Here is a 14,736-nt window from a genome sequence, read left to right as displayed (position 1 = left end):
AATTGAAATTTATATTTCCAACTGAAGCACATTAATTAATATATAAAAATTTGAGTGTTGAACCTGTATTAAATTATTGAAGTTCAATGGATTAGTTTTTATTTTAGAGCTAAAAAAGAAAAGCAATTGAATATCTAAACTTAAGACACACTATATTAGGGGTGTCAAATAATCAGATTAGGTTGAAATTAGAGATATTAAAATAAAAATTGGATTTAGCTTGACTGCTCAAATTTACTTTGGGATAAAAAATGGGTTAAGTCATAACCCGCCCTATTTGACCGGCTTAATCTCAATAATTTTAGTAAAAATTACATAAATCTCTAGTGTTAAGAGGTAATTACACCCTATCCCTATTCTTTCCCAAATTACGAAAATCCCTAAAAATTATAGGATCTCGGATACATCAGGAAACTTGCAGATACATAGCTCACAGGATGTATCCGTGAAGGGATAAGAATGTTTTCGAAAGGGGAGGGATGTATCTGAGAGAGATAGAAATGTATCAGAGATGAGATTTTTGTAATTTTTTCAAATGGTAGAATTTTTTAGAGATTATAATAAAATAAGATGTGTATTAATGTAATTTTTTTCTTAATTGTAACATATTATTATAATTATTTAACTTTTATAACCATAATTCGAATTTTAACTCAAGAATTTTTTTTTTTTTTTTAAAAGTTATAAATGGATAGATAAATTTTAAAAGATATAAAATAGATAGTAATTCATACTTTCCATATACAAACATACGTTACATCAATGCAAATAAAAGTGTCTTAAAATGGATTGAAATTGGAGATTAAATTTGACTCATTGATCAATTGAGGATTCTATTAAAATGGATTAAGGCTTGAATGAGTTGAGATTGAACCCAATTTAAATTATCTTGAGCCAAATCTTTAAAATTCTAAACAAATTGGACAAATTATCTATATTTTGGCTCATTTTGACACCCTACTGTCATGTCCCAAGTGTGAAAGATTCATGAGTAAGTTATCGAGTGCCGCACGGAACATTAGTGAGGCTCTAAATCTGTGACACTACGATGTATGCATTTCAAAATTTGGATATGTGCGTCTAAAATAGTACTTTAGGCATACATGATAGAAGTAGCAAATACTATACACACACATATTTTAAGTTATGTTTGAAGTAGTTAAATTTGCAAATAACATAAAATGATAATAATTATAATAATAAAATCTAACATAAGGTACAACCTAAATAATAATAATAGGCAAGTTACAAAAATTCCACTAGTTTAGAAGTTAATTACTTAGATTCACACTAGTTTATAATATTACGAATCTTACCATATTTTAGACTTCAGAGACATATATTTGGCGCATTCAAATACGTCCAGATACATGTATTTTGAATATATAGAATCAAAATTAAGTGTAATTTATTCTAGAGAGATTAATATGATAAAAAAGGAGTAATATCAAATAAAGATCAAAGAGTAAATAAAAATAATTTAATCAAATTCTTTTTTTAATTAACTTTTTTCTTGTGCCTTGTGAATCACCATACTAGAACTGGAACATAATAAAGTAACCCATTAGAAGGAAACATCAGTGTGTCAACAAAAAAAGCTTCCTGCTTTTCATATCTTTTTTGCAAACCCTTCCCGCGTGAAATAGTATTACTTACCATATTTATTTACTAATAATAATAATTAAAAGTAGAATTAGTTACCATATTTAAATCCTAATTACATTAGAATAAGGCAACTATTAATTTTTCCATTCCTAATCCTTGTAGTATTTTATGTTACTCACTCCCATAATTTTATTTATTTATAAATACCATTCAAGGCTCTCAGACTATCAAACACAAGTTGAATTTTTCCCTCTACCAGTCACAAATAATGGAAAGGGATGGTCTCACCGCCTGCGCAACATCTTTCATTCAACGCCTGCAATTACACCCACGTATTTTCGGCCAATTCCAACGAGTGATGAAGGATTATTCAACTGACAAGTTGAATGTTGCCGATCTTGTTTTCGAATTGGATACTCTTTTCCAATTCCACCCTCATTTTCTAACTGCCTATAGAATTTTCTTGCCGCCACACTTACGACCAACATTACCTTCCCCTCCGCAGTCACCAAAGATGAACCTGCGTCCCTCCCTGACAGTGTTGAAGCCTTATATTGCATTTATGAATAAAGTGCAGAAACGCTTTGCTGATGAACGGGGAGTTATCCATGAATATTTGGACACCATTAGGAAATTGACACAAGGTAAACTATGTAATAAAGAGGCTTATAATGCAATTATGATAATCTTTGGTAAAGAAAATCAAGATTTGATAGATGAGTTTGAGTTTCTTCTTTTGGGTAGAAACGGAATTATAAAAGAGAAGAAGAAGAAGAATACAATGGAAGATAAGAAGAAGAATTCAATGGAAGATGAGATGTTTGAGCTTGACATGAACTTGTCCCGTCGGAAAACAGCTGAGGATTCTGCAAAAGAGTTGATGTACTCACTACAACAACATCATGAGGATCAACTAATCAATATCGACATTTATTTCAGTGCTGTGAGTCTGGGCTACATAAGGAAAATATACAAAGAAGAAGGTTCCTCTATTATAACAAGATTGCGGGATGATCCAACGACTGTTTTGCCCAAAATTTTGAAAAAGTTGGAGTCGGAAGAAAAGGTCCTGATAAAAAAGTGGCGCGATATTCATCAGAAGAAAAAGAATCCATGTAAATTGAGTATAGTATAGGGGTTTGAATGTAGTTTTTTTTATTTTTTTTATGACAAGGAAAACCCACAAGCAATAGCTCGCAAACCACCGCACTAGGCAAGCCTGGTGCGACGAGCTCGACCTAGAAGGCAAACCCCGCTGGCAAGGGGTTTCGAACTTGAGACATCCAACATGAAAGTCCCAAGCCCAAACTACTGGGCCACCCCGAAGGGTTTGAATGTAGTTTTACTTTGTTATTATGCCGTTTAATGAATTGCAATTAATTAGAGTAGTAATTATTTACATAATTCTGTATGAACTCCATTAATACACCAGTAAAGTTTCCAAAAATGACGTTTTCATATTCTACATTGCAATGCTTTATCAATTTCTTCACGAGTTCAAAATGGCTATCAAGTATCAAGTCAAATTTCCCCAGATTCCTTTAAAGGGGACTAAAAGTCTCATTACCTCAATACTACCACAAGAAAAGGTGCTCGCTAAATGGTCCACAACACCAATCATCTTGTCCACCTCCAAATGAAAAACAGAATCACGATTGTTAAGACCATTCCAGCATACTTGATCCATCTATCAATGCGATTCCTCTTCTCGATGAGTCTCATTACAGAATTTGAAAGCCCCAAAGTGTTGAGCACGTCTAGTGCTTTACGTTGAGCTCTCTGCAACAAGGTTTAACAAAAGACTAGCAGTTAAACCATAATATCCTTAAGACTAACTACAAACTTTAGAAAGTAATAACAGTAATCGTGGCAAAATAATATAACCAGAGTAAATGATAACAAATGTTCACTGCCCTGTATTACTTTAACAAAGTAAAGGTTTTTCCACATTTATCAAAGGGGTTCAACTCAAGGCCCTGCAGTGTTTTAGAAACCAAACCTCTGTGACCTCAAACTCAGATTAACACGTCTCCCTTTCAACCAGGAAGTTCAAGACCCACAAGTTTTTGGAAAAATTACTCTTGCAACCAAAGCTTGAAAAATAGAAACATAACATAAACAGGACCTTTTTACTGTCCTTGCTTTACACTTTCACCTTGCAGCCACCTTTCTGCTTCTTGCTAAAAGGGTTGGTACTAAAGAGCAAAACTTGATTAAGCATCCCTCATCTTTTTTAAAAAAATTATGAAGATTAACCATCCCTCATTATCATATGCGCTTATTACCGTTCTGTCTCTAAATTCATTTAAGTAAAACATGGAGGAGAGAAACCATACTTTCATCAGCTAATATATATTGACTATTTCAACTTCCCCCTTCGAGCCAAACATAGCTGGTGAAAGTAGTAGTAGAACTTGGAACTACTCCCCCTCTGTTCACTTTTACTTGTTCACTATTCCAAAAATAGATTCACTTTTACTTATCATTTTTAACATATCAAAAAAAAGACAATTATTTTTTTTCATTCTTTACACTAGGCAATAATTACTTATTCCCAAATCATTTTCCAAAACATTAATACTAAACATCAATTAATAGGGGTAGTGTGGTAAACTAGCCATGTCAATATTGTTTTCTTAATGGGTGTGACAAGTAAAGGTGAACGGAGGGAGTATAAGATAGCTAAACGCTCTTACTAAACAGGCAATATTTTCTCCACTTTCCAGGCAAAATTCCCAGCACATAAAATCTCTTTTCATTGCAGTAACGAACTAAACAAGCTTCTATGCTGTACAATATGTAAAGAAGTGAATCAGGTCTCCATCAGAAAGTACCTTCAAACGATCCCTTTGCTCACTATATTTGGATAGAATGGCCACACCTGTTGCCAAGGTTTCTTCCATCATTCTGGATGAATTACGAGCAGATTGCATCGCCTGTGCTTCGTCATCAAAAATCCTCAGAACATGGGATGAATCACCGTTCTAGAACATAAAGTAATCCATTAGAAGGAAACATCAGAGTATCAACAAAAATATTTAATAACACCACTAAGAAAATAACGCCATACACTTCTCCCAATCAGTTCTGCTCTCTCCCGGGCTTCTTGCATGCGTCGCTGATGTCTTAAATTATATTTATCCAGACTAGCTTTCAAAGAGTCAGCTTCTTCAGCCACTTGTTCCACTTTTCTGCATAAGGAAGACATAAACTCAACATGCAATATCAACGTGAAATAAGCAGAAGACTGACTACCATTGGGCATACAATAAACAAGCTCCAAAGAGCCTGACCTTCTGGTTTACTCCTAGAGTACAACAGTCAACTTAATAAGCCACTCCTTAATTCAGTAACCAGGCACATCAGATATTGCAAGATGGTGCTTTCTCCATTACAGATTTTGCACCTTTCTCAACTAACCCATACGAATATAACCCTCTTATGTAATCCTAGCGGAGCTAAGGCAATAATCCGGTGACATGCAACTTTTTTTAAAAACAAGTGACTTGTAACTGATTTAATAGGATTAGGAGCTCCGTTGACCTAAATACACACAGAATCCACTCACCTGTCTAAATCTTCATCCATGCATCGAAAGTTGATAACAAGATCGATACACATTTTTCCCATTCCCCAAGTTCAATGGACACCTAATAGGATGGAAAGAAGAGGGTCACTAACTAATTTTCTCAAGTCCCTTTAAAATGGCTTTCATTTCTTTACTTGTTTGGATGGTTGTTACCTATTGCATTGTATAGTATAATTAGGAATGTGATTCATTATACTTGAATCACCAAAATTTTACAAAGTACAACACCAAGAGAAGTTGTTGCTGAACATTACAAAGAGGAGTGATCCTACTGAGATTTTAAGCCTCGTTTGCTAAGACTGAACACAGTACTTCAAGCATTGTAAACTACATTTCTAATGTGAAACCTATACATACTCCATATACAAATGTCAACCTCATCTGAATGGAGAACCAACTAACCTGCGCAATGCAGACTAACAACTCTAAGTGAAAGTCAACGTTGAAAGAAAATATGATGTCAGCTCATAAAGAATTGGGATTCAGCTACCTTCCGGCTTCCAGTAAGCCTCTTAGTCAGTGTCCCTCAGATGGAATCAAAATTTTACATGGGAAAGGATCTTAACTAATCGGATCCATTAATAAACAACCTCCAAATTCAAACAAACTCAAAATTTGAAACAAAAAATATTTGCTGATTCTATCTTATTTGGCACTAATACTCTGATAGCATAGACGGAAACCTGATACTTAAAGGGAGAACAAAAGGAGAAAAACTTAAAGCAGCAAATTTCAATGAGTTATATATTTTAGTTCATAATCCTGCCTAACCACACATGATGCGCAATTAGACCTCTCAATTATAAATATGTAAAGAATTAAACAAGGTATAATCTCAAACATATTCACCTTGATCGAAGAAATCAACCAAACTAGACCACAAATTACAGAAAAATTAGAATTCAATTTTAACTTATCAATCAATCATATTTCAATCCCAACTTACTGAATCAGCAATACAAATCCTAGTATATATTACACTCATATCATTCCAATACTACGTAATTTGAATTTTAAAGCAAAGCAATCTCAATACGATAGATCGAAATTCGATGAACCCTACCTTTTCCAGAGATCACGCTGGGATTTGGCAGATATGGATCGCCAGAGAAGTTCCATCTTAGAGCAAAGAGACTGGATCTGAGCGATATCTTGTCTTACTGCATCAAACGGTTGTTCCGAAGGATCGGCCATGACAGCACTCGAAGATGAAGATGAAGATGACGGTAGCATGGAAGAAGAAGACGACGAAGTGTACTCGAAACGCTCGAGCCTCTCCAAACCATCTCGAGACTTGAGTAAGAGCCGTCTCGAGCTTTGGTAAAGTTCCGATAAGGTTCCACCACCGGCACCGGAATTTCTTTCCCCGATCCCAACCGCCGTTGCCATGGTTCACGTGTCTCTGAGAGCTTCAACTTTGAATCGATCGGAGTTTCGATAAATTTGAAAAATTACAGAAAGGTTCGCTTTATGAATTTTTCTGTATGTGCAAGAAAACCCCATCTTTTTCTGTGATATACAAATTAGACCTTAATCCCAGGTGGAATTAGTTACATGAGTTCTTAATGTATATTTTTTTTAATTACATTTGAATGTGCAACATCAACGTTCTCAACTATTTTATTGATCACTAAGTCACACTCTTAGGTGTGTGTATTACTAATATTTTATAAACTTATATTGATATGTTAGAAGTTCGGATACGAGTTCAATCGAATTCAATAACTTTTGCTCAAAGAATATATTTATATTAATAAGTTTATTAAATATATACAAATATTAAGTTTAGAACTCAGTTATTAACATTTGAAATCGTCATTATAAAACTTGCACTCATATACAATATTATTGGTTTTACAATTGTTGTTTTATATAAATAAATAAACTTTGGTAATTAGCAGACTAAATTTTGTGAGCTTATATTTTCTTACTTTTAATTATCTTAAAACCTTCACTCTTAAAGTGTTTTTCTTATTTAAATAATTTTGTAGATTATCGAAACCCTCTTTGTAACAACCTTGTTTATTCGGACATTTTTTTAAAAGATGTGCATACTGATTAATTTCTTTTTTAAAAAAAAAAAACTAATGTATTATTAATAAATCCATAACTAAAATGTATAAAATAATGGGTCAAAATATCTAAACATGTTAGTGTCAATCCTAGACATTCTATTTCTATAAAAATTATTGTTATAGAGAAGTAATTTTATAAAGAGCGTATTATTATAAAGATAGATGTATGTTCTACATAAAAAAATATTATAAAGAGGTAAAATATAAGTAACATGTAAAATCAATTTAATTTTTTTTAAAAAAATAAAATCATAAAATGTTACTAGAGGTTATTATAGAAAGGTTTGTATGCCAATCACCACCATGACCTGGGGCTAGGAAGGCAAGCCACAATTTTTAATTGAGAAAATATATAATTACCCCATTAAAAGTAAGACCTATTTTTTAAAAAGGCACTTGAACTTTGTAGGGGTCCTATTACTCCATTATTCTTATTTAGAATGAATTAATTGTCCCATTACGTTCCTACGTGGTATGTAGAGTGTAGTTCACTCTCTGATAGAGAGTGAGCTTAACCAAAAAGTAAATAATATTTATTTAAGCATTTATTTAATTTAAAATATTATTTTTTATTTTCTTTTATTTATTTTATTGTACTTTCTCAATTTTTGTTATTTTCTTCCCCAAATTTCAAAAGAACCAACTACCTCCTCTCTATCTTCTTCAACTTAGAAGACTCATTTACTTCACTCATTTTTTTCCTTGTCTTCTTGCTTCTCTTTGTTCCTTTTTCTTCTTTTGTCCCTTATTTTTTTCAAAATAATAATAATTGTAAACCTCCTTGATAACATTGTTCTTTTTTAAACATAAATAAATAAATTGTTATGTAGTTCTTTAGCATGTAAATAAAGAAATTTCTTCGATTTGAGAGTATTATAAATTCCATTACCTTCATCGCAATGGAGTTCCGCTGCATAATTATTGTAATTTTGAAAAGGAGATGGTAGATTGGAGGCGATTAATAATTTTCAATTTATAATTTGTTAGTAATTTTATTTTTGATTTAACAAAAAAATGATGATATTATGGTATTATAATAGTGACGTTGAAGACTACTCCGGAGAATTGACGAAGATGGAGGCTACGTCGAGGATTTCTGGGCAGCTAGAAGGACCGAAGAAGAGTAGAGGAGGGTAATGAAGAAAGAGAAAAAGAAAATGAAAATAAGAAAATAAGAAAAAGAAACAAAAATGAAAATAAAGATAAAAAATTAAAATTTAACACGTGACAGATAATAAGTGGTGCGTCATTGCACTTCTTTTCTTGCAATTGAGGATGGCTGAAAAATGACATATTTACAACACTTTAAAATTGTTTAAGGAGGTACTAGGACCCCCACAAAGTTAAAGTGTCTTTTTAAAAAATAGGTCTTCCTTTAATGGGGTAATTATGTATTTTCTCTTTTTAAAACTATCATTATGTGAAAGTCTTAGTGCAACTCGATACACTAAGCTTCGACTATATAAATGATTTAAGAAGAGCTTAATACATTAGATTTATTGTACATAGGCTACAAAATCAAGAGTAATTTCATTCATTTGTCTTTCTATGACAATTATATAAAATATAGCCTACACATAAAGCACTTGTTCAATTCTGTGAACAAGTATGGTCAGAGACATATTTTTGTATGTTAGTCAGAATCTTTTCTAATAAACAATATGAAAAGTAACATTAGCAGAGCCCAAATTTTATTGGTTAAACTCCTGCATGTGAGACCTAGATAACATCCCACTTCACCAAATACCAACAAAAAATATAATTACAGAAACTTGTGCATTACATTATAAATCTTGATAAACTGTCAGTTGAGCACCACTCACCATTCCCATAACCTCAAAAGAAATTGTCAATCTCACCTTGTCACAAAGGAGAAGTAATGTCAAGAAGTTTTCTTGCTCTGCTGCTTTTCATGTTTCTCACAAAAATTTCAGGTAAAATCTCATCTGCGTACACTCTACCCTCCCCAGACTCTACTTGTGGGATTTCAGGGTATGTTGTTGTTGTTTGATAGTCACAACTCACACATTTTATTTCCCTTTTTTTTTCTTTTGGTGTTTTCATAGTGAATGGGCAACTAGAAGAATGGTGCATAGCAGATGAACAGACACCAGATACTGAGTTGCAAGTGGCTTTAGATTGGGCATGTGGGAAAGGGGGTGCAGATTGTAGCAAGATTCAAAAGGACCAGTCTTGTTATTATCCAAATACTGTGAGAGACCATGCTTCTTATGCCTTTAATAGTTACTTTCAGAAGTACAAGAAGAAAGGTGGAACCTGTTTCTTCAACAATGCTGCAATGGTTATTCAAGTTGATCCTAGTAAGTACTACCTGTTTTCTGTTTCAATTTGCAAATTATATAATGTCTTTAACAAGAAACAGATGACAGATATTAGGTTAGTAAGCTTGTGTTATCAACCAATATGTGCCAAATTACACGATTAGAGGAATGGCAGGAGTATACTCCTAGAAGGGAGATTCTCGCTCAACTAAGAATGATTCTCATGTTTGGAAAAAGTTAAGTTCAGTATCGATATAACATAGAATAGAAATTGAAGATCGATACTGAACTTCTATGTAAAGTTCAAATCATGGATCCGCTTCTGTATGACACTATCCAAATGCACCAATGATATCTTGAATAAAAGGGTGGGGTGGGGGTAAAAGGAAAAACTTGTCTTGTGTCCAAAGGAATGTCTAGATCATGTTATCACATGAAACCATGTTAAAGTACAAAGAAAAAAAGAGACCATGTGAAATCTTATATGCTAAGCTCAGTATGGATCTGGATCATCTTATATACTATCATGTGCTATTAAGTAGCTTTTACTTTTATTACTACTTGCTTTTTCTCTGTCTTCTTCACAGATTCTTTACTTCTTGTTAGTATACAACAACATATCAGCTAACTTTTGATCCACATTTTGCTTGCTTACAGGTCATAATTCTTGCCACTACGAGTACATGCCCTAGTACTTTGTGTTTTTCAATCTCTTAAATGCCAAGTTCAGGTTTTCATAATTTATGCCAAGAAAGATGATCCCGGAGATTAGACAACCAACTATATCCTGGTTTTGAGTAGTTGAATTCAACATATTGTAGTTATTGCAACTAAAACAATTCGAGACAGAGGCTGCTATATCATGCATTTGTTAATTTAACTGTATTGGGTGTTTCTTTACTCATACAACGCAATTTCAGCTAGTGTATGTAACCAATTAAAAATCATATGAAAAAGATGAGTGCAAAATCAACTCAATTGCCATACCTCGGTTTAATTGGCCCGGGTGACTCCACTTGCTAGAGATAAACTCAGGCTTATGCACCATGGTGAAACAATATGAAAGCTTGAACTCAGCATTAACTTCATATTAGGAAATTTCAAATCAAATTTATCAATAAGTTATATGGAGCATTCAGTATACTGAACTTCAACATCTCTTTTACACATTCAAGGAATGTCGAATGGTGCTTACAGGATATTTCCACCAGATCCGTTGCTATTTTACAGAAAGTGAAACAAGAATTATATGGAATATTCAGTATACTGAACTTCAACATCTCTTTTACACATTAAAGGAATGTCGAATGGTGCTTACAGGATATTTCCACCAGATCTGTTGCTCTTTTACAGAAAGTGAAACAAGAAAGTGTCACTAGCACGTTTAATTCACCAAACGCTCATCATCAATCAAGTTTAGCAACTGCAGCTTGCTAACTCTGGGCATCCGTTCTCCTAAAACAATAAACTTGCCCAAGCAGCAATAAATGCAAAGCCACCGAAAGGGGCTAAGGTTGAGTATTTCCTGTCTTCAAGAAGTGCAACTGCATAGCACCTGCAGACAGATGTACCCGCATTTTGCTTTTCTCAATTACACTCATTACTGAAGTGAATGTATATTTATCGAAATGTTTACTTAAGAAGATGATAGTAGTAGTATTCAACTAGACTTCCAATCTATTTGGTATTAATCATCTAACAAAATCATATTTGATTCATTCAGACTCTTGTCCAGATAAAACCTATAAAACGAACATTTTGGCATTTATATTATAGACATAGGGCAAGTTGAATCAAATTAAACCACTAAATATCCATCTGTAATTGAATATATGAGCGGACTAAAAATCACCAGCCTGTATCAAAAGAAACACCTATGCTTGGCCATCCAAGCATGTTCATTCAAATGAATGCTGAAGCGTCCAACTAACAAACTTTCAAGCAATACAGTTTCTAAGTAATTGCTTTCGGTTCCAAATCCATAAGTTTTTAGGTCCAACATCATCAATGCTTATGCGTTTGTTTTATTTTAAGAAGCAAGTTCTAAATGCAACAATCACAAAAAAAACATGACTATGATTACTGAAAATTGATTCTACTCGTGAGAAAACTACAATCATGATCTCATAAATTTCACTTCTCCAACACCTTAAACATGAATTTCTTTGAAGAAAAAGGGGTTTTGCATAACTAGACTAAATAGGTGCAATAACTGTTTTTAGAAATTATCATGACTTTTAGGATATCAAATGTCATAAAAAAGTTACCAGAGGATCCACAACCAAAAAAGAATGAAATATGTGAATTGCATTGCAGATCCATGCCAAATCGTTCAAGTCCCCAAATGACATGCTTAAATATTAACAATGTATAATACATACTATATGGAAAGCTACACGAATTTCATGATCAACAAAAAGTTTATCCAAAAGAACTATTGGACTTATTTTTAACACATAGTATACTATCAAGTATTTTAAACTGCAATATTCAGTAGCCGTATAATATAAAGACATTCAAGCTGGAAAGGCCAAAGCTTGACCCAGATTAAAGTTGAAACCTACTATGGGGAAATTTTGGTTAGAATTGAGTTTCAAGACAAAGAAATCAAACTTCTTAATTGCTGAAAACTGATACTGATAATCACCTTCTTCTCTAATTCTTGAACTTTTAAACTTTTATGGTCTCTTACATTCTGAAACAGCGGATAGATTATCTTTTTCCAGCATAAAATGACACGTGACCTTATAAAATCAACTTACAAGAAAAGGTAACTGATCCATATATAATATTCTTTGACAATTTTCAGTTATTATCTTTTCTTTTATAAGGAAGTAACGAAGATCTGAGGTATGGGTTCTGATGTAGCTCAAGTAGTCATAGAGGTGAACTATCGGGCAACGAGAACACCTTCAGTTTATTTTTAATCCTAGTGAAGGAGACGTCCCGAACTTAAAGACCAGAACTCATAGTTAACAATTTCACCAATTTCAGGAAAAGCCTTCTTTTATTTGGAAACACAATAGGAATCACAAACATTGCTGTTCAGAGCAGCTTTTAGCATCACAAATGTGCAATTTATCTTTAGAGTGTTCTGGACTTAGCTTCCCATATTCACAATTTGACTGCTGAAGGCTTTATGCTGGATCCAAAGCTCAGACGAGACTAATTGGTGTCCTTCTGTTATTTAGAAATCTCTAGTACATTTAATTGCTGATTAACAGATTTAGACATGATTACACTTCACAGCGACAGGAGGAGCTGAGGAGGGAGATGCTCCTGTCAACAGATTACAAGAAAAGGAGGGAATTTCCAAACTGTGCAATGCTACGCTTTACACCTGTTTGTAAACATACGCTTTACACCCGTTTGTATAGGTACTTATGATCTTGGAAATGATGTAAGTTTGGCAACAATACTTCTAAAAGATATCCATTATTTCTCAACCAGTAACTAACAGACAACATTGCAGCTGCAGATATCCTAATATTTCAAAGAATACTTTGCTATAGGTGTGTGTATGTGTGCGCGTGTGGGATCAGTAGATTTAGAATTTCACTCAAGGATTATGAAAGAAAGTGTCTTTGAGTTTACACTAGCTAGTTCTCAATTTAGAACAAGGTAGAATGGTATCAAAGCACTAATATCAGTCCATTCAAACACGACCACAAGCACAGAAAAGAAATAGAAGTACTTACGTTCCAGAGAAAGCCATAATTCCACCAGTTAACAGCCCTCCAAACTACAACAACAAAACAATAACAACAACTACCCCTCAGTCACAATGCAAGAACCAAGATTTTCACTTTAAGCATTCAAAATATAAAAAAAGTTAACACATGAAAAGGGATTCAAAATATACAAAAGTAAACATACCAAGAAGTCAAAAAGGGTTCAATGTCTACTATATATACATTAAATAAAAAGATAATTTAGATCGTCTATATACAATGTAATTTTTCAACGAACCCCCTTCCAGTACCCTAGCTCCGCCCCTGCTCAGTCCCAAATGAGTTGGGGTCCGGTACTTAAAATTAGTGACAAAAGCAGACAGGGAACTCACAATGTTTGGATGTTTAGTGATAGGCGCAGCAAGAAGGGCAGCAGTGTGAACCAGATGGTACAATGACGCAGTATGCCACACCTGTAATTCCCAATTGCAACAAAATAACCTAAAAACTCAATCTTTATTCATAACCCAACAAAGAAAATACTAAACGGAATGATGAGAAAAAGGGGTTAAAAAAGAAAACAAGAACCTCTTTGTAAGTGGGGTTTTGGGGCTTGAAGCCATGAGCACCATAAGCTCCTAACCCAACAGCAGCTACACCTGTTTCCCAAAGCTTACAATTTTTCAGTTAAGGGATTCTTTAAACCCAGAAAATCATTTTTTTATAAGAATAAAAGAGAAGTAGTTTACCAGATATAGCAGCAATCTTGTGCCAGATTTGAGGATCCATTTTTGATGATTTCTGGTTTTTGGATGAACTGGTTTTGATCTTTGCAACTTTGTTCAAGTTTGGTCGTCGCAGCATAAGTCTGTTGCCTCTACTCATAAACTTATTTTTTGACTATTTCCTAAAGAAGTAATTATGTAGGAAAAAAATAATTTTTCAATACACTTATTGAGTCGTTTGGGGTGAGATATAAGGTATAATAATTTTGTGATAAATATAAGATTATTATATCTTGTATTCGATTAGAAGTATTAAATAGTCCTTGAATTATTTAAAATATTCAATAGGCAAAGAGACGGATGACAAATGGCTAACGGCTTTGAATATAAATATATTGTTGGGATTTGGTATGAGATCTATGCGTTGTAATCTAAACCGCGAGTAATAGCAGCACCCTTATTTGAGAAAACGATGTCATTTTCTTTGAACTTGTTATTCTGAATTGCGAGTTAACATATATACGTAACTGGAAGTAATGATTTACTCCAAATTGAACAAAACATTGGCAGCCAAAAATTTAGATTCACGTAGAGTTAAAAAAGCATCTCTATCCCTAACTGTTGTCTTTCTGTTCCTAATCTACACCATAATTATTGTCAAAAAATTTAATTATTGGTGATCCACTTGATTGTCTATATTAACTGAATAATATACTTATAGTTCACGAGATATATGAAAAGAAAATGATAATATGATTCTGAATATGAAGAAGTATGACGAAAAGTTTT

At 33.3% G+C, this 14,736-nt stretch overlaps 3 protein-coding genes across 4 annotated transcripts; 1 reads left to right on the top strand and 2 right to left on the bottom strand.

The window, feature by feature from the left end:
* Positions 1–2,966: 2,966 nt before the first annotated feature.
* On the bottom strand, positions 2,967–6,697 carry LOC102590730 (membrin-11-like). Its single transcript, XM_006362942.2, has 4 exons — positions 6,258–6,697; positions 4,676–4,796; positions 4,440–4,589; positions 2,967–3,384 (listed from the first exon to the last, which is right to left on the bottom strand). The coding sequence occupies exons 1-4, from the start codon at positions 6,581–6,583 to the stop codon at positions 3,223–3,225; spliced, it is 759 nt and encodes a 252-aa protein (XP_006363004.1). The 5' UTR covers positions 6,584–6,697; the 3' UTR covers positions 2,967–3,222.
* A 2,129-nt stretch (positions 6,698–8,826) lies between these two features.
* LOC102590162 (glucan endo-1,3-beta-glucosidase 12) lies at positions 8,827–10,534 on the top strand. 2 transcript variants are annotated; one of them, XM_006362941.2, is made up of 3 exons: positions 8,833–9,203; positions 9,336–9,590; positions 10,209–10,534. In XM_006362941.2, exons 1-3 carry the CDS (start codon positions 9,149–9,151, stop codon positions 10,241–10,243), a joined length of 345 nt encoding a protein of 114 aa, XP_006363003.1. In that variant the 5' UTR covers positions 8,833–9,148; the 3' UTR covers positions 10,244–10,534. The 2 variants fall into 2 exon arrangements, with proteins under 2 accessions (XP_006363002.1, XP_006363003.1); XM_006362940.2 differs by lacking the exon at positions 10,209–10,534 and having other exon boundaries at positions 8,827–9,203; positions 9,336–10,007.
* Positions 10,535–10,634: 100 nt separating this feature from the next.
* LOC102589841 (transmembrane protein 256 homolog) lies at positions 10,635–14,140 on the bottom strand. The gene is made up of 5 exons (XM_006362939.2): positions 13,972–14,140; positions 13,811–13,881; positions 13,615–13,695; positions 13,250–13,293; positions 10,635–11,106 (listed from the first exon to the last, which is right to left on the bottom strand). Exons 1-5 carry the CDS (start codon positions 14,105–14,107, stop codon positions 11,007–11,009), a joined length of 432 nt encoding a protein of 143 aa, XP_006363001.1. The 5' UTR covers positions 14,108–14,140; the 3' UTR covers positions 10,635–11,006.
* Positions 14,141–14,736: the final 596 nt, after the last annotated feature.

This window comes from Solanum tuberosum, unplaced genomic scaffold (assembly GCF_000226075.1).
Source record: "Solanum tuberosum cultivar DM 1-3 516 R44 unplaced genomic scaffold, SolTub_3.0 scf00413, whole genome shotgun sequence".
Classification (NCBI taxonomy): Eukaryota; Viridiplantae; Streptophyta; class Magnoliopsida; order Solanales; family Solanaceae; genus Solanum; species Solanum tuberosum.
Note: the sequence above shows the minus strand (reverse complement) of the source record. Positions and strands in the feature narration are given on the sequence as shown.

What these genes read in the sequence shown, in the direction of transcription:
- LOC102590730 (XM_006362942.2), bottom strand. Translation starts at nt 6,583, where the DNA reads ATGGCAACGGCGGTTGGGATCGGGGAAAGAAATTCCGGTGCCGGTGGT. An exon ending in CAGCGTGATCTCTGGAAAAG is followed by an intron (nt 4,797 to 6,257) that starts GTAGGGTTCATC and finishes TTCCTTATGCAG; the next exon opens with AAAAGTGGAACAAGTGGCTG. An exon ending in AGCAAAGGGATCGTTTGAAG is followed by an intron (nt 3,385 to 4,439) that starts GTACTTTCTGAT and finishes ACCTTGTTGCAG; the next exon opens with AGAGCTCAACGTAAAGCACT.
- LOC102589841 (XM_006362939.2), bottom strand. Translation starts at nt 14,107, where the DNA reads ATGAGTAGAGGCAACAGACTTATGCTGCGACGACCAAACTTGAACAAA. An exon ending in AAAACCCCACTTACAAAGAG is followed by an intron (nt 13,696 to 13,810) that starts GTTCTTGTTTTC and finishes TGGGAATTACAG; the next exon opens with GTGTGGCATACTGCGTCATT. An exon ending in ATTATGGCTTTCTCTGGAAC is followed by an intron (nt 11,107 to 13,249) that starts GTAAGTACTTCT and finishes ATCTGTCTGCAG; the next exon opens with GTGCTATGCAGTTGCACTTC.
- LOC102590162 (XM_006362940.2), top strand. Translation starts at nt 9,149, where the DNA reads ATGTCAAGAAGTTTTCTTGCTCTGCTGCTTTTCATGTTTCTCACAAAA. An exon ending in GTTTCTCACAAAAATTTCAG is followed by an intron (nt 9,204 to 9,335) that starts GTAAAATCTCAT and finishes GTGTTTTCATAG; the next exon opens with TGAATGGGCAACTAGAAGAA.